The sequence below is a fragment of the Canis lupus genome, chromosome 32 (assembly GCF_011100685.1).
Source record: "Canis lupus familiaris isolate Mischka breed German Shepherd chromosome 32, alternate assembly UU_Cfam_GSD_1.0, whole genome shotgun sequence".
Taxonomy (NCBI): Eukaryota; Metazoa; Chordata; class Mammalia; order Carnivora; family Canidae; genus Canis; species Canis lupus.
In genome coordinates this window covers 33,146,996-33,168,097 of record NC_049253.1, presented here as the reverse complement: position 1 = coordinate 33,168,097, position 21,102 = coordinate 33,146,996, and the positions used below count along the sequence as shown (strand labels likewise).

Sequence of the window (21,102 nt, the reverse complement as noted above, 5' to 3'; positions counted from 1 at the left end):
TAATGTCTTTTTTTCAATTAAATATTACAACTTTTACCCTTTGTGGAATCAAAATTGCTTAGCTCACAGTAAGGTATAGAAAAAGTTTTGCTTGTTTTATTTTGAATGTTTATATTTAGGGAAATATAAAAAGACTGATGAGCTGGAAAGATCACTTTCAGGTAAAACATTTAATTTTTTAATTCTTAAGTGTTTAAAGGAAAAATAATTTTAATCACTTTAAGTTTTCTTATTTAAAAAATAGGGGAAAGTATCATTAAAGGAAAAAGAGGTTTTAAAAAAATGCTTTAGAAAAAAATGCTTTAGAATAATTTCTAAAAGTGAAAACAAAATATCTATATATATTTTTAAAAAACCCAACTGAACAGAACTATACTATATCTAAGAGCAAAGGTACATTAAAGGTTACCTAATTCATGAACACTTAGTTAATGTGTAACATTTACTGAAAGAGAGAGAGACAAATTCACAAGTACATAAAATGGTTAAGTGGGAATACAAAACATTTATAAAAGTCTTATTTCTTGTCCTTAGCACTCAATGTTCCACTAAATGCAGTTGCACTTATTAAGTTGTACTGAACATAAGACTTCAATACCAACTGTTGTTGTTGTTGTTGTTTAAAATCACTACAATAATGGCCTGGAGCTATGTTAAGTGGTCTGAATTTAATTAAAGAGTAGTAATTTTGTCCATTGCAATCATTCTCAAAACACTAAGAATACTATGGAAATACCGCCTGTGTATTCTCTTAGAAATGATCATTTAGTTGTAACTAATTTTCTTGAAAATCTGAAGGTTTAGATTAAACCATGTGTACTTCCCAAGTATGACATGCTTCAAAAGCCTTGTGCAATTTTTTTCAATATCATATATGATTAGAATTTACACTATGCAGACTTATTTAAGACTATTTTACACAGAACAAAATCATTATGATAACACAAAAATAAAACTGCTAGGACAGTGGCTTGTTCACATGTCATCTACAAGACAATATTTATAGCACAGCAATCTAGGATATGGAGTCTGGAGCCATACCCTCAGTTTAAATCCCAGCTCCACCTTGTCCTAGCTCTGATATGCTCTAAAAGGCATGTATCTTTACCTATGTGTGTCTTGGCTACCCACTTGGTAAAATAAGTATAACAAAAGTCTGCATAAGAAGAGTTGCTGTGGGACGCCTGGGTGGCTCAGTGGCTGAGTGTCTGCCTTCCACTCAGGGCATGATCCCAGAGTCATGGGATCAAGTCCCACATAGGGCTCCTTGCTGGGAGCCTGCTTCTCCCTCTGCCTGTGTCTCTGCCTCTCTCTGACATGAATAAATAAATAAAATCTTAAAAAAAAAAAAAAAGAGTTGTGAGAATTAAATGAGGCATTACGCAGAGGGCTTAGAACAGTAGCTGGCACATAGTAAATACATGCTTGTAAATATCAGCTATGGCAAAAGTCACAATTTAAAATTTTAGTTTATCACAATGAATCTCCAAGAATACCTCTACTGAAGGGGCACCTGGGTGGCTCAGTCGGTTAGTGTCCAACTCTTGGTTTTGGTTCAGGTCTTGATCTCTTGAGATCAAGCCCCACATAGGGCTCAATGCTGAGTGGGGAGGTGGCTTGGGATTCTCTCTCTCCCTCTGCTCCTCCTCCACTGCTTGCTCTGTGTTCTTTCTCTCTCAAATAAATAAATAAATCTTTTTTTAAAAAAAAAATACATCTATTGAAGAAAACTTATTTGCCAGTCTAGAACTTATTTTTTCACCCAAGTTTCTCCCCACAACATGCATGTAGTTAAATGCATGCTATTAAGTGGAAGCTTTTTCCTTTTTGCTCGTTTTTTAACTGCTAATTCTGTAAAGCAGTACTAAAACCTAACAGTTCTATTGTCTGAAAAATACCAAACTTACACTGCTACATATAGAGATGACTCATAACTCAGAAAGTAAAAAGTGGAAGAGTTAATAGAATTGCAAACTCTGACTCTCAAAAAATCCCTAGTTGGCACTGCATTTGGTAAAAATCCATCTTGTGTGGGCAAGTATCTTATCATGGATGGGCACATTTGTTCTAGAGTATTTATTTACTGTTACTGATGTTCTAGACTCATCTCACTCAACCAAAATCAAATCAAAGAACTAACTGCGTTGAACTAAATGCTGGTGTATTTATCTAGAATCTAAGAAGTAAAACTTTTTGACCTGAAATTAACCTAAGAATGACAACATTTCTGAAAACACTGTAAAAATCAATTTTAATAATATCACCTGACAAGAATTAATTTGGGATCTGTAAACCTCATGAAATTATATAGAGAATTCTGTGTGTGTGTGCATTTTTCTAGGAAGGTGATCCAATGCTTTCATCAGATCCTAAAAAGGGAGTGGAATTCCAAAAAGTCAAGAATCACTGCTCTTTCTAATTTCTTTCTACTTTTATGTTATTATTATAAATTATATATTATTGTTTCAAAAAGAACCTGCTTATATAAAATTAAGCAGTCTAATTCTAAATTCATTCCAATCTCACATTCCCCAAATAACTTTGGACATGTATAACATAAATTCACAACTACAAAAACACTTCAAGTTACCCAAAAATTCTTAGTCTACAAACCTTTCCCAGAGCTGTTTAAGAAACAGTAAGAAACAAAGAGCACAGAGGAACCACTAGAAACCTGTGAGTAAACTTTAGCCAATCCCAGAACAATCAGTATGTACAGAAAACAAGGGTCGGTATGAGAAGAGCGAGGCTCTAATTATCTACTGAACAGCTACAAGTGGCGACAGTCAAATTTCAGCATTCTGTAGTTAGAAAAGGCAGTTTTGGGGAGAGGATTTAGCACAGATCATCACTGCAGTTTCACAAAGACCTACATAAAATTAGTTGCTTGGTAAAGTTCATAATGCCCACAAGCCCATGCCATATTTTTATTCGTTTTCCACCTGCCCTGTAATTTAATCTCTCATTACAATAACTTATTAGCAAAAACATACAACACTTAATGAGATTTCCTTCGAGGTGTATATAGGCTTAGGTTGGCGACTATCCTTAAAATAATCCAATCCCGGTTCAATGCCAGTAGCCTTCCGTTGAAAACCTATGAACCCTTTTATCTGGCAACAGTTCAAATACAAACAAAAAATCATAAACTAAATAAAGTCAACCAAAGTGATCCCGAGGCTCGCGTCCTTCCCTCCGCCTCGGGGCCCGCACCTCTTTGTGCACAAGGGTGTGAGTGCGAGGGGCTTCTAACCTCGGACCCCAGTTACCCGCCCGGCACGACCCCCCGTCGCAAGCCTCAGGGGAGCTCCTGCTCAGCAGGGGAAACGTTGGCGGACGTGGATCGGCGCGATCCCCGCAGCAGCCGTGACGCCAGGCTTGTCCCGACGGGCCCGAAACCAAGACCAGGGGCGCGCCGCCACCGCAGACCGGGCCTCAGGCTGGCGGGGACCCGCGGCGGCCGATGCCGCGCACCCAGCTTTCGCCGGTGCTCTACCTCACGGCCCGAGGGCCGGCGAAGAAGACGGGGGGGGGGGGGGGGAGGCGGACACACCTGGCGGGGACCCTCGGCGACCGGTTCCTGTGTTAGCGCGACGTCCGTCGGACTCTCCCAGCATTCGCCGCCGCCCCTCCTCCCGCCCCAGGGCCACCTCCACGTTCCGCTTCAACGTGGCAGCCGCAGCCCCTCCCAGCCGGCCGGCCGCTTCCGGGAGCGACGCCTCGCCCGGCCCACTGAGGCGCGCCGCCTGCCACGGCACTTCCGGGAGCGGCGCAGGCGGCGTCCCGGGCCTGGGTGCGCGCTGAAGGCCGGCGGCGGGCCGGCTCGCGGCGGGGCCTGGAGACCTGCTCTGAGGGACGGCGTGCACGGCCAGGGTGCGGTGACCGGGGTAGGCGAGAAACAAAAGTCTGGCCGGGTGTAGCGGTCGGCTGAAGAACGGCCCGGGCCCGCAGAACGCCACGTAGCGCTAGTCCTGTGAGACGGCGGCGGCCGGCGACCCGGCGACCCTGCCAGCACCGGACAAATCGCGTGAAAATCGGGCTGCGGGGCCCTAATTGCAGTAACTAATTTGCGATTCGCTTTTTAAAATTGCATAGTTGGTTCTACAGTATTATTGCTTTTTTTTTGAGAACTTCTTTAAAGCCAAATGGGCTCGTCAGTCTGTTGTGGACGTATTTGTTCCTCCAGAGGCGTGGCCCGGTTAGTTTAGCATCGTGTGGCACGGTTTGAGATCTACGAAGGTTTGCCCGTACGTCACTGGCACTCCACTAGCTCTGCCAGACCCTGGCATCTAATTAATCTATTGCTTGGATGTTGTTCTTGGTTTAGGAATTGTTTTGCAGCAAAGAAGGGAAAACCAGAGGAAAAACACTTGGTAAACGATCAGAACTTGGATTGAACCCGGGTCTTCCTGCTAGAGCAATTCTCTTCCCATTATTACGCCCATCAAGGTCTCTTTCCTCAAGCTTTCTCTAAAGCGCCTTCACTTCTAACTATTAGAATGTTTGCACTCCCACTACATTTTTTTGAACACCTTTTAATGTCTTATACTTGTTCAATTTGAAAAGCCAAGTTTATTTCTCTAGGACAATTAATAGACTAAACATCACTTAGGCTACAGTAGCTAATTTCTCCTGTTCTACAAAGCCATTTTTATTTAACTGCAAGTTTGCCTAGAGATACCAATAAAAAAGTCTTAAAAGTGGGCTCATGGGCAGCCCCAGTGGCGCAGTGGTTTTAGCGCCACCTTTGGCCCAGGGCCTGATCTTGGAGACTTGGGATCGAGTCCCACGTCGGGCTCCCTGCATGGAGCCTGCCTCTCTTTCTCTGTCTCTATGAATAAATAGTCTTTATAAAAAATAAAAGTGGTCTCATTATTTGTCAATACTAAACTCCCTACTGCCCCAACCTCCAGAGACCCCCTACTACCCAGAAGCATACATTGGTATGGAGAAAGTTTTCATTTGAAAAACTTCACCAAAACGCAATGATTCAAGCAGTAGTTATATTCTTTGGTATCATTTAATGTACATGTTGCTATTAGAGAAGTCAAACTACAAACCTCCCTGCTCCCCATCCCCATTTGTAGGCTCTGTGAGGTTAAGAATGGTATTCCATGAAATGTTTCATAACTGGAACACAGCCACTTTCAGTGATTTATGTATTGTCAATGGCTGTTTTCCTGCTACATGGGCAAAGTTGACTAGTTGCTACAGAGACTATAATAGTCTGCAAAGCCTAAAGTATTTCCTGTATGGCCTTTTAAGTTTGCCAACTCCTATTAGGATTTTACTTACAATCCTTTAATACTCAAAATCAAATGAGACCGTACTATAAATTTCAAAGCCTTGACATAGTAGCATACAAAGGCATTGTGAAAAATGTCCATTGTAACTGGTGATCATAAAGGTAAAGTGTATTTGTGTCTAGACTTAATCTGTTCATAACTGGTTAGAGTTCCTAGCTTGGTGTAAATGCAGGGAGCTCTTACTTGGACTATGCAAACTGACACTTAAAAGCAATGTTAATGGGATTAACAATGATTGTTCTGTAAACCTGAAAGTTATTAAAACATTAAAAACTCTCTTGATGTTAGTTATACACATTAAAAATATTTAAAACAGGGACACCTGGAGTGGCTCAGTGGTTGAGTGTCTGCCTTTGGCTCAGGGCATGATCCTGGGGTCCAGAGATCCAGTTCCACATGGGGCTCCCTGCAGGGAGCCTGCTTTTCCCTCTCCCTATGTCTCTCTCTCATGAATAAATAAATAAAATCTTTAAAAAATAAAAATTAAAACATTTAAAACAAACATTGAAAATTATAGCATTTTATTTATTAAAGTCTCAAGAATAGTTTTAATATTGCTTGCCTTCTCATATAACTTACAATATGGAGCAAGCATCTTTTCTACACCTTGGCAAATTGTCATACTCCTTTCAACTGAGTTTGGATTTGCCTCTAAAATTTATGCATTCAATGTCATCAAATAGGAGTGTTCCTTTAATGTGGTTTTTCACCTGCCATCACTTCCTCTGAAACATATTGATCCTTTACAACACACAACTGCTTTCGTCATTTATAACAATGTTCGCCTTCACTAAATTCTTCTGGCTGTATATGTAGAACTACTTCTTGATTGGCAGCAGTGTCAACATTCCCATGGTCATCTGTATCTTCTAGAACTCCAACTGCATTCCAGCCAAACCTTGTGAAGTTTTTACATAGTAGTCTTGCACTACTGTGCAAAGCAAAGACTACCTGTGATTCTTGGAATATGGGTGCAAATTTCACAGATGCTTCTCTGAGCTTGCAGCTTCACCAGATAGCAGAACATTAATCAATTCATGCTGACTTTGTAAACAATGAAACCAGCCTTTATTATTAGAAGGCAATAAGATGTTCTTTTTCAGTCTACTTGTAGTTACCATTTTCCTTCAGTGCAGCAACTAACCTCAACACTTTGGCCTGAATACTAGCCAAACTGACTGGGATTTATTTTTACAGTCCTCAATCCAAAGGAGAAGTAAACATTCCATTTCAACCATACATGCCTTTCTGTTCCTAGTATAATTTAAACTAAAAAATCTTAAAGCATTTTACCTAAAAGTTCTTGCTTCATCGAACTTTAAAAAGATGGTTCATTTTATAGCTTCATGTAAGCCCAGGTCTTATCTTGTCTTCACTATGCTGTCACCATTTTCAAATCTTCTAATGACATCCAATTTCATTTCTGGTGTTAAAACTTTTTCTTTGCTGCCCAGTCATCTTTGTTGACCAATTCTGTCACATGGGTTTATCACTGGGAAACAAGTAGGCAACATAACTACATGCTTTACTCTGCGTGTGAACTATTAGATGTTCAGTGATCAACCACCAAGAGACTTTGAAAGAAGCGACATAAGTGTTTACTGACCATCTTTTATATGCATAATCTTTTGTGGAATAAAGAGCTATCTGCAAAACTTATGCAACAATCTGGTTACTATCGCGGTAACTGAAATTTCAATCATGTTGTAGAGGGATTGGTGTTATTTAACTCAACTGTGAAAACTGATCTTCAAGTAACTGGAAACAGTGCAAAGTAAGGACTACCTGTATTTAAAAAGAAGAACTTGTATTAGTTCACGGAACAGCCAACTTTTAATCCAATCTAACTACTAACCAAAGCTAGCCATAGATAAAAAACAAAAACTGAATTACTCATTGGAGCTGGAAAAATGTTTGAAGACAATGTAATACAAAATTCTTCATATTAGGATTTGCAGACAGTCCAAAGATATCCTTTTCAGAGTTTAGGCCCCCTTTCCTCATTTCAATAATCTTGAGTTCTGCAAAAGAGTAAAGTCCTGGACAAATCTAATATTGTCCAGATTATAAAACTTTACAATTCTCACAAGGCACAAGGCTGTATGTGTATATAACTTATTCCATACGAGCCAGCACTATGTTTACTTCTGTGTAACAGTAGCATCCATCCCATTAATTTTTTAATTTTGTTTTTGAATGCACTTATTTGTAAATATTTTCATTAAGGCCTATAAAAAAAGTTTTTATCAATTTTATGTTGGTAGAAATTTATGAAATAATGAATTTAAATCAACATTGAGTAGTTGTAAAAATTTTTCTATTTAATATTCCTCAAATTTGTAACACCCCAAGACAACATGCCTAATTAGTGACAGATTAATGTGGTATTAGATTTGAGATTCCCAGCTTTTGACTACCTATGTACGTATCTACTATTCTTGAATAAAGCTTAAGTTATAGGATGGATGTTCACTGGCATATTAAAGAGTCATTTATAGAACATCCAAAAGTTAAGCAAACTTAAACCCTGGAATATATGATATCTAGTTTCATATATTCTAATAGCCCCTATCTATTTCAGGGGCTGAATTACATCATTATTTTTGAGAAAAGATGACCATCAAGGTTACAAGTCCTGACCCCAGCTACCAATTGCCTACCCTGAATCAAATCTATTGATTTAGAAAATTATATCATCTTTGAAAGCTGAAAGCATAAGGAAAAAAAAATTGAGTACGATATTCACATTATGCTCAAATATCAACTGTTTGCTAAGATCTGATTTTCTGTTCATCAAATTAACCTCTTACCTTTCTATAAAAATGTTCACTGTTTATCAAATCTGACACGTGATGTTAAGAAAACCGCCCTTCAATTTCATTTCTAAAAGGAAAAACATTATTAAATCAACATACAAAAACTACATCTGTGCTTTTCTTCTCCCACTATGATTTTCTTTTTCCATTATGTCCTCATCCACATACATTAATCACAACAAATCATGATGTGAACAGCAGTGGAAAAAGTTTAATCATTGGACATTTGTATTTTTTTTCCTATTTTCAACTTAAGCTGTAATCATAAGGTTTTCACGGTTTAGCCCTTTCTATAGAACACATAATGCACATTTCTTTAAATTTTAATTATCATAAATTCCCCAATTTTACTGTGATTGGGAAAAAACTCATACCAAAGATAATTTCAAGTGCATTATCTATCTACTTTGTATAAGATTACCTTACACTAATTTAGAAATGTCTTCTCAACGTTAAGTTTGACATGGAGGGACGCCTGGATGGCTCAGTGGTTGAGTGTCTGCCTTCGGCTCAGGGCATGATCCTGGGATACAGGATCAAGTCCTGCATCAGGCTACCTGCGAGGAGCCTGCTTCTCTCTCTGCCTATGTCTCTCTGCCTCTCTGGTCTCTCTCATGAATACATAAATAAAATCTTAAAAAAAAAAAAAAAAGTTTGACATGGAAAGGGTAATCATAACTTAAATACATTCCAAAACTGAGTATATCTTGTTTTATATGTAATGCTTGTTAATAGTCAAGGTTTCTAATAATCAGAAGCAATTAAACTTTAAAGGAAAAGGGGCACAGCTGTCACTCCTAAGAAATAACTTTTAAGCAGGGATAAAGGGAAAAGGCAGCTCAAAAAATTACAAATCTCAGGCACTAATTAGAATCCTGCCAATTAGGGGCATTCTGATTGCTTAGCAAAGTCTATATTTTATTCATTAAGAGAGACAGAAGACCATGGGGGGAGGGGATCAACAGAAAGAAAAAGTATGGGGTACCTGCCTGGATGGCTCAGTGGGTTAAGTATCTGACTCTTCTTAGCTCAGGCGTTGATCTCAGGGTCGTGAGTTCAAGCTCTGTGTTTGTCTCCACACTGGGTGTGGAGTCTACTTATAAAAAAAGAAAGAAAAAGACTACTTACCATATTGGATAAATATCAAGCTTTCGAGGAAAAGGACAAATTGCTTTAAAGCTGCTACTGCATATTTATACCTTTATTCCATCCTATGTCAAATATTTCTGCGCCTTTAAGTAACTGGACTACATTCCTTGAAAAACTGGAAACAGAATTTTTATTTTATTTTTTTAAAGATTTTATTAATTTATTCATGAGAGACACAGAGAGAGGCTGAGACACAGGCAGAGGGAGAAGCAGGCCCCATGCAGGGAGCCCAACGTGGGACTCGATCCCAGGTCTCCAGGATCATGCCCCGAGCTGAAGGCAGCGCTAAACCTCTGAGCCACCGGGGCTGCCCAGAAACAGAAATTTCAACCATTCCACGTCAGTCTGCACCCTAAGCAAAATTCTCAATTTTTATCTATAATCTGCTTCCAGCTTGTCTAACCACTTCCACCTAGGAGTAATTGGGAGAGGGGAAATGGGTACAAGAAAAAATATAATCAAGATAGAGTATTCTCTAGCTATAAAATGAGTCTTACATACTCCCTAGAAAATTTCCAAAAGAAATGTAGCATCACTTATGGAATCTATATATGCACAGGCACGCAACTATACACCTTAGAAAAGAGAGCATTTACTTGGATACGTACACTCCTAATTATCTGACCAGAGGAGAGGATCGATTCAATAAATTGAAGTGGTTAAAAAAAAAAGTGTAGTAGTCAATCTTTAGGATGATCCCTAACAATCCCCACCTTTGGTATTTACATCCTTTTATGTGCCTACTTACATGCTGTCTTGGCATATCTCTTTTGGATCATTCCCTCTGGGCAAAGCCAGTTGTCATGTTGTGGGGATACTCAGGCAGCCTATGTTCACATGGTGAACAACCTAAGTCTTTATCTATTTACTCAAAGATTTTATTTATTCATAAGAGACACAAAGGGAGAAGCAGGCTCCCTCTGGGGAGCCTGATGCGGAACTTGATTCTAGGAACCCGGGATCACAACCTGAGCTAAAGGCAAATCCTCAACCACTGAGCCATCCAGGCGTCCCAGAACTGAAGTCTTTAGCCAACAACCATCAAGGAATTGAGGCTTATTAAGTCAGTCTGGAAACTGATGCCTCTCTGCTTTGCCCTCCTCCCCCTCTAAGATAAGTCTTTATTGTTGCAAACTAAGTTTGGGATAATTTTTACATAACAGTAAATAATACAGAGAGCCACAATCCACATTCAAAAAGTAAAATGCAAGGATGCCTGGCTGACTCTTCATTTTCACTCAGATCATAATCTCAGAAACCTGGGACTGAATGAGCCCGGAGTTGGGCTCCCTGCTCAGTGCAGTCTGCCCCTGCTTTGCTCTTGCGATCTCTCTAGAATAAATAATAAATCTTGGGCAGCTCTGGTGGCCCAGCGGTTTAGCGCCACCTTCAGTCCGGGGTGTGATTCTGGAGATCTGGGATTGAGTCCGGTGTCGGGATCCCTGCATGGAGCCTGCTTCTCCCTCTGCCTGTGTGTCTCTGGCTCTCTCTCTCTCTCTGTCATGAATAAATAAATAAATAAAATCTTAAAAATAAATAAATAAATAAATAGATAAATAAATAAATAAATAAATAAATAAAAATAAATCTTAAAAAATAAAGTAAAATGTACAACTTACGAATTATCTAAAAAGATCTTTAATTTTTTTAATTTTTTAAAGATTTTATTTTATTTATTCATGAGAGACATAGAGCGAGAGCAAAAGGCAGAGACACAGGCAGAGAAGCAAGCTCCATGCAGGGAGCCCAATGTGGGACTGGATCCCGGGTCTCCAGGATCACACCCTGGGCTGTAGGCGGCGCTAAACCGCTGCGCCACTAGGGCTGCCCAAGATCTTTAATTTTGAGGAAAGGATTAGATTCAGAACAGTTTTTTTACAGCTGGTCACCAATAATTTCAAAACCACATGGCTTTCTGAACTGAAAAAGGATGAAAAAGAATGTAAGTCAATTACTAGAAATACATCTTAACATATGAGGGCAACAAGGGTTCCAGCAGAACTAGCTAAGAATCTGACAGAAGGGTAAGTGTTTAACAAGGAAGACACCAGTCCTAGAAAGCAAAAAGTCTATTTGCTTTTGAGGTGCAGGGTAGCTCAGTTGCTTAAGTGTCTGCCGTCAGCTCAGGTCATGATCTCAGGGTCCTGAGATGGAGCCATGAGTCAGGCTCCCTGCTCAGCAGGGAGTTTGCTTCTCCCTCAGTGTCCCCCACCATGCTCTTTCTCAAATTAAAAAAAAAAGTTTACTTACTTTCATAGGGTTGTTTTGAGAAGTAAACATTGTTTATAAAAACTATACTGTATATAAAATGCTTAATACAAAGCTTGATCTGTAATGGTTTAATAACCATTAGCTGTTACTTTTCCTCCCAAGCTACTGAATTAATGAGATTCCCTAACAGGAAGTAGATTTCACCAAAGCCTTCATAAATCTTTAGTTGGACAATACTCCATTTCTAACTCACTACTATTGTTCCAAGATACTTAATACATTTAAAACAGAAAGATATACTACCTCCCCTGTATATTTGGAGTAATTATCTTCCAAGGCTGAGGAATCTTTTCCCAACATCTCCAAGAATGTAATTCCTGAAAAGAGATATTTTCTTTTAAATTAGGTTGCACAATTGCCAATGCCTTCTTTAACACAGCTTACATATCCTCATTTATATATTCAATAATCACAACGGTTCATTATGTGAACAGCAGTGAAAAGGTTTAATCACTGGATATGAAGTTATTGGAGGAAGCAAAGATAATCAAATGATCAAATTGAGAACCTCAAAGTCACCCAGTAAAACAGTAAAAAAGAGCAACAAAAATGTAAAAGTTATAAACAAATATAAAGATACATAAATACAACTCAAAAAAAAAGGTGCACTTATGAAGGATTGCATATTTCCTTATCCAGAAGTATACTAAGAATACCTAGGGCGGTGACCCCTTGTGGCTCCCATAAAGTTTTTCATTTAATCAGTCTACACCATTAAAGTAAATCTGTTTTTGCAGCAGAGCAATTTTCAGTAACTTGCTTGTAATTAATAATTACAAGAATGCCTTCAGAATAATGTGAGAGCCACAGTTTCATCTTTCCTAGATAGCCACAGTATCTGGAATCCAATTAAGCAGAAAAGACTTCTATTCCTCCTAACAGTGATACCGAATTAGCAACAGGGGTACTTTCAACTCTAACATAAGAAAATGAAAAATGATGGGACCTCTGGGTAGCTCAGTGGTTGGGGTGCCTGTCTTTGGCCCAGGGCGTGATCCTGGAGTCCCGGGATCAAGTCCCACATCGGGCTCCCTGCATGGAGCCTGCTTCTCTCTCTGCCTGTGTCTCTGCCTCTCTCTCTCTCTGTGTCTCTCATAAATGAATAAATTAAAAAAAAAATCTAAAAAAAGACAAAGAAAAATGAGAGCCTGCACCTGGGGCTCCCTCCCTAGCTGCACCCACCCACCCTGAACAGGTTATACCATTTAGCAGCCCATTAGCTCAGAGCTCCACTTCGATATCTATAACATCTAGCATCCACCAACCCTGTTCTAATATAATATACCTTACAGCAATCTCCACTGAATTTAACATTTAAAGGGGTCGGAGGAAGGCGTAGGAGTTCTTCCCCAGGTACTTGTCACTCTTTTAGAGATTATCAAACTGCATAGATTTTGAATAGTCAATGCTAACTTTTTTCTTCCTACAAGCACTGCTTTTTTCAGATGCACAATTTTTCTAAATATAAATTATCTTTCAGGAATACATATGACATTAGAGTAGAAACATGTTATCTATTGGTGTGCCACAGACTGAAAAGACAAATTCACCTTAAACACTGTCTCTACACTCAAAGAACATCCTCTAGCAGGTTCCCTACAAACCCTAAGTCCTTAAAAATCAGGCAACACCACAATGAAGTACCACCTCACACTCTCAGGAACATGAAGAAAAGGGAACCCTCATCCACTGCTAGTGAGAATGTAAAATGGTCCAGCCACTTTGGAAAAAGTATGTCATTTCCTCAAGAGTTTAAACATAATTAAGTATATGATCCAGCAATCTACCCTGAGGTATATACTCAAAAGAAATGAAAACATATGTCCACACACAAACTTGTGCATTATTGTTTATGGCATAAACATTCCCCCAGAACGGAGACAACCCAAATGTTCCATTGATGAATGGATAAATAAAATCATGGCAGTATATCCATACAGTGGAACATCTTTTCGCAATTAAAAAAATGAAGTGCGAAGAAAAAAAAAATGAAGTACGGATCAATTTTCCGTCAAATTCAGTACTATCCTTAGGCCATGTGACTTCCAGAAAACTACACACACAAAAGCTGTTAATTTCGTTCAAACAAAATAGGAGCATATTATAATGGAAAAGTAGATGTGAATAAGTAATACCTTTGGCTGGAATTTGGATAAAGGAACAAAAAGGGAAAAAAAAAAAGAAGCAATGTCTTGGAAATGCTGCGATCGTTCTTGCCTGTTGGGAGAAGGAAATGAAAAAGTTGAACGAAAAGTACAAACTGTTGTTTCCTTAATGGACTCCAACAAAGTGGAAGAGAAAGCAGCCACTTAATATGTTAAGCATCTCTTGAAAGACACGAAATAGAAACTACGCCCTACGTTGGCCCCAATTTGTCTCTTCCACTAAAATCGGTAGCTCATGCCGTAAATATACACAAGACATCGTTCTACGGCCCTGTCACTCCTTGAAGTTTTCCATGATGCCCCACACCCCAACCAAAATCATTTCATTGTCTCTCCCCTCCTGCTCCTCCCAGTGCTGCCGCCAACAGCCCCAGGGACCTTACCTTACTTCCTTCTTAATTCCCCCGCATAGTGACAAATTCCCTCCCTTGTAGAAGAGGGTTCGTTGAACTAAACGTCGACGTAGCCTAGTCTCTCATTCAAGCTCCGCCGGGGTGGCTTACCTCAGGCCAACGATACCAACAGCCCCTATGTTATCTCCACATCAGGGAGCTACCAAATAAAATGCAAGGAGTTGATAGGCCTCTCAGCAGATAATTTGTTTTGAGGCCCGATTTTGTCTTCACTATTCCTACGGCACCGCGTTTATTATCCCTCTCCGTCCCAACTCTTCCTCCAGCCATATCGTCGTCACTTTCAGAATTCGCACCGGAGACCTAAGCGCGTGCCGCTGGCTTCGCCTCAACGTCGCTGCCGCCTCTCCGCTTTGCGTCCTCAAGTTCGGCCTCACGAGAATCCCGATGGCATCGGATGTAGCCAGACCGGGTTGAAACGGGAGGAAAAGGAGCCCATCAGCGACTAAACCCCACTCACCACCCTCGAACCCAGAGGGAGGAGCCGTCAAGCGCTCGTCTTCGAGCCCCACGCTTTTCCGATTGGCTGCGGCGACGCGACGTGGCCCGTGATTGGCTACGGCGTCAAGCGCAGCGCCCACGAAGAGGGAGGGTAGGAGTCTTGCGCCTTAAGAACCCGCCTTTTCCGACAAATAAAGGTCGTAGCCGCCGAGTCCACGGGCGGAGCTAAACTTGTCGCGATTAATGCTGTCGCAGGGATACCCACAGTGGAGCCCCACGTAGCAAGAAGATGACCCGAAGTTGCTCGGCAGTGGGCTGCAGCACCCGGGACACCGTGCTGAGCCGGGAGCGCGGCCTCTCCTTTCACCAGTGCGTGAGAGCAGCCTCCGGCTAACTCCCGGCGCAGCCAGGCGGGCAGTAGGCCGGGGTGGGGCGGGGCCGGGCGCGCGTCGCGCCGTTGACGTGACGTGACGTGACGTGCGTAGCGTGGGGGAAAGGAACGTGGGAAGTTGGAGAGTTCGGGTGTTTCTTGCTCTTCCCGCGTAGGGTTTGCGTCTAAGTGGCTGATTCTTTCTCGTTGCCTGCCGGTTGCCTGGTGGCTTTTAGCGAGGGTTATTCGAAAGCGAGTCGTGCTTCCTTCCTTTCGGTCGTCTTCTCATTTAACGTGAGGAGACGGGAAGGGAGAGGCATTTGGGGGAGAGCTGCGGCAGGTGTTCGGTTCCCTCAGACTGTGCGGCTTGCTCGTGAGCGTGAGCGTGAGCGTAGATGAGTTTTCACCAGAACGCCCGTCATTGCAGGTTATTCAGTAGTAGTGGCTGAGCTCTAGGAGGCGGGTCCCGTTCTGGCTGGATCTCGTCGTGGCAGGGAAGTTCTCATTTGGCTTAAGTGTGGGACCGATTTTCAGACCAGTCTCATTTGAACCCACGTCTGCGTAGTACTTCTGTGGTGTCCGTGTGTGTTCGTAATACGTATATATGTCATTCAAATCAAAGTTCAAGGCGCGGTGGGAAGTAAGAAAGCGGGTAAGACGTTCTCACAAAAATGTACTTGAAAAAGGTAGTCTACTAAAGTGATAGGAGATGAAGAGAGTTAAAACCATTGCCAAGGGACTTTTATGGGAAAATCAAAAAGAGTTTTATGGGACAGGTGGTATTTGAAGTGGACCCTGAGCTTTTTCGGGAGCAGGAGGAAGATAGCACTCAATAGGAACAGCATGGGAAAACGTAAAGGCGTGGGAAGCACAGAGATACCTGATAGAGGAGTGGAAAATAGTTTAAAGACATTTACAAAGAAAAGGTTAAGGAGTTTCTACTAGGTGTGGTAGGCCTTTTGTAGTCATTGTTTTTTTTTTGTTTTTTTTAAATAGAGTTGATTCCTCCTCCACTTAAGCTGTTGTGATTGTATCTTTTTCTCCTTTGGGATTCCCTCCCCCAACTAATATGTTCCTGTTCTCTTTTTTTAAAAAAATAACTTATTTGTTCTTGAGAGAGAGAGACACACACACGCACACAGAGAGGCAGAGACACAGGCAGAGGGAGAAGGCAGATTCATCGCAGGGAGCCCGAGGTGGGTGGGACTCAATCCCCAGACCCCGGGATCTCACCCTCAGCCCAAAGCAGACGCTCAACCTCTGAGCCACCCAGGCATCCCTGTTCCTCTTCTCTTTATTTTAATAAACTGCTCCAGCTACTGATTACTTGCCTAAGACAGTGAGCACGCTCACATTACTTTCATTTCTAAACAGACACACAAACTCGAGCTTCTGTACTCCTCTGCGCTAGCCTACGGCTTCTTCCCTCTAGCCAGGCTCCTCAAAACAGGAACATAACCTATTTACCTAAGTCCTATTGACTTTTCAACTTATTGTTGCCAGATATCTGTCACTACTGCTCTAATGCACTAACAAAGGGTCACCGGTAATCCTGCCAAATCTAAGCGAGCACTTCTAAACCCTTCTCTTGACGTCTTTAACTTTTAGTTGTATCGACTACCCCATGAAACTTTAACCTCCATTGGCTTTATTGACACTCTGTCCCAGCTTATTTCCTTTTTCTCTAATTTTTTTTTCAATTTTTTTGCTACCCTGCTTTTCCTTTTCCTGTGCCTTCTTAGATTCTTAAATGAGGAGGAGTTCTTATACTGCTTTTATTTATTTTACTTATTGAGGACCAAAATAAGACCTGCTTAATTTTAAGAAAGGAAGGTGATGCAATTATTACAAGAGTCTGCTGTGAGTCTTTCAGTCTGATTGATTCCCCATTCATTCCATTGTCCTGATTCCTGGAAATGATTTTTCTAAAAATGCAAATTTTATGCTGGTTCCCTGAAGGAAGGATTTGTTTTTTTAAGATTTATTTATTTATTCGTGAGATACACAGAGAGGCAGAGACATAGAGGGAGAAGCAGGCTCCTCACAGGGAGCCCCGTGTGGGACTCGATCCCGAACTACATCCTGAGCGGAAGGGAGGCGCTCAACCGCTGAGCCACCCAGGGATCCCTAAAGGAAGGATTTTAATCCGGGCTTTTCAATGCATGAAATACAGTCCAAGCTCCTCTGCAAAGCCTTTCCTCCTATACCTCTCTTCCAAAACTGGAATTACATTCCCTCTATATTTCTGTGCTGAATGAAACACATGTCCTTATGTATGAATGGGAGGGAATCATCTTTGTCTTCCTATACCTAGGAAGTTGTAAAGAAGGTAGGAGAAATGAGAAGAAGATGAGTTAGAATACTATGGTGTTAGTCCTAGCACAAGGTAGTATTTGTCAACATTTGTCAACTTAACATTGCCCAAAGACATCATCTTCAAACTTACTGATGACAGAACCCTCTCCACAAAGAAATTTGAGTACATGTCCCTGATATATGCACGGCGATTTATAAGTTACATACATGAAGCGACGTACTAATATATACTATGGAACACAAAAATTAAAGGATGGCAAAAAAATTATAAAAATCTAATTTCTTCAAATCTCAGTAGATGAGTGCATATTCCTCTGGAGGCCACTGACCGGAGGGATGGATCCTAAACATACTACAGCATACAAGATCTATTATCATCTGGCCTCTAGCTATCCCTCCAGCCCATCTGTACCAAGTACCAGCTACCTCTACGCTCTCCTTTAACCCTCTCCAGCCTCCAAATTAACTTATTTTTTAATGCTTTATGAACCAGTAAGATCCAAGTAGTTATTTTATATCTTTGTGTTACTGTATCTGCTTGGAGTGGCCACTCTCTGCATGGCAAATTCCTGTTCAGTTCTTGTTCCAGTATTATCTCTTCAGAAGCCTCCCCCAGCATTCCAAGTCCGATTACAAGAGTTACATTGCAAGGACACAGGCAAGGGGCTGTGGCTGAAACGCATGAGTCGAAATGACTAAAGGTGTGGAAACTGTTGTTATGAGAATACTGGTACACATAAATGGTTGAATATTAAGTGGGACTGGCAAGTAAAGTGGCACTTTGAGTCATTCTCTTTTTGTTGGTGTAAAGAAATGGAACAATTTATTTCATAACCAAAGAACTATATGTATGATAATTTGGAAGCGTTTTTACCTGAATTGTAATGGATTCTATTTTTAGACTTTTAATTATGAAACATTTCAAGCATACTAGCAGGCAAAAAATAATACATAACAAACGCCTATGTACCCATCAGAAGAATTAAGCAGATGCTAACATTTTGCTTTGTTTCAGTTTTTTTCTTTTTCCCCTTAAAAGAGAATTAAGTTACAGATATAGTTCAAGTGTTACCCCTCAATTCTTTCTCTCTCTCCTCAGAGATTACCACCGTAGAAAGGATTTTGTTAGCCAGTTTTCTGGAAAATATATGCAGGGAGCCAAAGATACATTTCTGCCAGCAGTGTAAAAAAGGCATAGTCAATGGGAGAGAGAAAATGGATTCTGTATTGATTTACCGAATTCATTATTCTATACATGAGATGATGATTGGTTTGGGACTTTTCTTTTGCCAGAGGTGGCTTTAGAATAGGGAGACATGAATTCCAATTTCAAGTACTATTTAGTGGTAGCTATGCTTAGCTCTGGTCTTGGTTTCATCTTTTTGAAAGGATAAAAACCTTTTGTGCAGAACTTTTGTAAGACTAAAACTAAGTTTTCAAAACACACACCTGGGTGCCTGGCTAGCTCAGTTGGAAGAGTGGGCAGCTCTTGATTTCGGATTGTGAATTTGAGCCACCCACCTACGTTGGGTGTCGAAATTACTTAAATAAACTTTAAACATATATATATGGCTCAAGGTGAATGCTTTAAAAGTAGCGTCAATTCTTATTACCAATATAATTTTGTTCAGAATTCAAATTAGTCATGCTGGTTAGACTACACTATTATCCCAACCCTTTAATGTTTTACACATAGGAAATATTTAATACTTTGGGGCAAACTAACAAAGCTATTTGGGACTGTACTTCAAGGGCTCCAGGTGGCCCAGGCCATTCCATGGACTAAGGGGATTGATGGCTGTGGTCAGCAGGCATGCCAGGTGGGAAACTGCATCTGAGGATCAGGCTATATGATATAACTTGGTGGACTAGCCACCTTTTTACTGTCCTTTACCATAGTTAGAGACTACACCCCGACTCTGGAAAAGATGCCTCATTAACATGTGCCATTAGTTAAGAAAAGAACTCTGTGAAAAGAGATGGATTTGCCTCACCCTTATGAGAAAAATAATTTCCTCTTGATCAAGTAGCATCATCTTTCTGGAACAATAAAATGAAAGTCCTGAAAGTGGAAGTGTTTCCTAGGAAAGCACAAATTCCAGGTAGTACTTTACCGTTTACAAAAGGTTTTGAATGGATTTGCTGCCTTGTACACTCTTAACAACCCTGTGAGGGGGCTCAAAGATTGAGAAATGTATCTATACCATGTGGCTGATAAAAGGTAATTGAAGCTTAAATACAGGTTTTCCAATTCAGTGTTTTTTCTCAAGGTGATTGAGAGAACATCTCAAAATTGTGTTTTACCTTACTGCTACATTATTTCCCTAACAATGAGTTGAGAAATTTAAAAATTTCACTAGTTTCAGTTTCTAACAATTATATACCTTAAAACCTAAGTAAAAAAAAAAAAATATATATATATATATATATATATATATATAAATCACACAGCTACCTAGGTCTGTCCCCGAGATAAATCAAGGAAGGAGGGCGCAGAAAGAGTAGTTTTGTGAGTTTCATTATATTAATTTTGTAAGTTTTTTTTCTCCCCAATTTCTAAACATAGTAGTATGGGCTTAAAAATAGAGAAATACAAGGTAATTTTTATATTCAAGGCTAGGAAAAAGTGGTGCCTTTCAAAACAAGAGAGGAAAATCAAGTATGGGAAATGTACTTGTTTTTCTACTGCTTAGTGACAAATTTTTTAAAAAATGCAGTGGAAATGTTATCTCACAAATTCTGAGGGTAGGAATTCAGGAGCGGATTAACTGGGTGTTAAAGGGTGTCTCATAAGATTGCAGTAAAATGTTAGCCGATACTAGAATCTTCTGAACATTTGATGAGACTGAAGGGTGTGCTTTCAGAAAGCTCACTCAACATAGCCTTTGACTGGAAGCCTGTTTCTTGCCAAGTAGACCTATATCTCTATAGGACTGCTTATGACATGGCAGAGAAGCTCTGCTCAGAGAAAAATCATTCGATAGAGGGAACAAGTGCTTTTATTATCTAGTCTATTGCCCATTGCCACTCCTGCTTTTTTTATTTCTTAGAAACAAATCACTATCTCTAGCCCACACTCAAGGGGAGAGTCAGCTCCATCTTTTAAGAGGAGGAGGAGCAAAGAATCCAGGGACATAGTTTAAAGACTATGTCAGAATCTGCTTTAGATTCTGTTAAGTGTAGGCAGTGAAGACAAAGTGTGGTAGGATACTTAATATGAGAATTGCCCTTGTACAAATTGAAGCAAATGAAATCAGAACTCTTGGATTAAAAAAAAATCAAAGAACTTTGAAAAAAATGAAATCAAATTAAGTAAGTTTAACTAGACTTGATGTTTATATAAAGCAGTTAAATAAATGGATTTATGTAATAAATACTGTAGTATTACTATAATTTCATGTTAATGGAACTTTAATATGATTGCTGTAGATTTCCAACTGATACCATACAGCGCTCAAAATGGATCAGGGCTGTTAATCGTGTGGACCCCAGAAGCAAAAAGATTTGGATCCCAGGACCAGGTGCTATACTATGTTCCAAACATTTTCAAGAAAGTGACTTTGAGTCATATGGCATAAGAAGAAAGCTGAAAAAAGGAGCTGTGCCTTCTGTTTCTCTATACAAGGTACTTAACTCTAGGTACATACAGAATTAAATTCTACAGAGCCTTTAAAAACCAAGATACCTCACATTAGAGCTAGAATTTACAGAGATTTAAGAAGAAATCCTAAGTCTTAAAATTCTTAAAATAAATCCAATAATAGATTTTAAATGCTTAGAAAACTCATTTTTCATTTTTTTAAAAAATCTACATGGAATATTGGAATTTTGTAAAAAAAATTAGGTATATAAAAT

At 40.0% G+C, this 21,102-nt stretch overlaps 2 protein-coding genes and 1 long non-coding RNA gene across 19 annotated transcripts in view; 1 reads left to right on the top strand and 2 right to left on the bottom strand.

Moving 5' to 3' along the window:
- Positions 1 to 3,698, bottom strand: part of SEC31A (SEC31 homolog A, COPII coat complex component) — an 80,230-nt gene extending 76,532 nt beyond the window's left edge. For all 11 annotated transcript variants that reach the window (XM_038582271.1, XM_038582273.1, XM_038582274.1 and 8 more), the window contains exon 1: positions 3,554 to 3,698. The gene's annotated coding sequence lies outside the window, so the exon portion shown is untranslated. The remainder of the gene's footprint in view (positions 1 to 3,553) is intronic.
- A 2,112-nt stretch (positions 3,699 to 5,810) lies between these two features.
- On the bottom strand, positions 5,811 to 15,007 carry LOC102154096. Of its 6 annotated transcripts, none has more exons than XR_005382901.1 (6): positions 14,091 to 15,007; positions 13,678 to 13,759; positions 11,786 to 11,859; positions 9,108 to 9,215; positions 8,117 to 8,189; positions 5,811 to 7,355 (listed from the first exon to the last, which is right to left on the bottom strand). It is a non-coding gene; the product is annotated as an uncharacterized LOC102154096 (long non-coding RNA). The 6 variants fall into 6 exon arrangements; XR_005382898.1 differs by having other exon boundaries at positions 5,811 to 7,327; XR_005382897.1 differs by having other exon boundaries at positions 5,811 to 7,091; positions 14,091 to 15,006.
- THAP9 (THAP domain containing 9) overlaps positions 14,719 to 21,102 on the top strand; it is a 23,658-nt gene continuing 17,274 nt past the window's right edge. The window contains exons 1-2 of one of the 2 annotated variants that reach the window (XM_038582261.1): positions 14,719 to 14,930; positions 20,677 to 20,872. In XM_038582261.1, coding sequence (XP_038438189.1) covers positions 14,851 to 14,930; positions 20,677 to 20,872 — 276 coding nt within the window. In that variant the 5' untranslated portion in view covers positions 14,719 to 14,850. The remainder of the gene's footprint in view (positions 14,931 to 20,676; positions 20,873 to 21,102) is intronic. The other variant, XM_038582262.1, reaches the window with a different exon arrangement.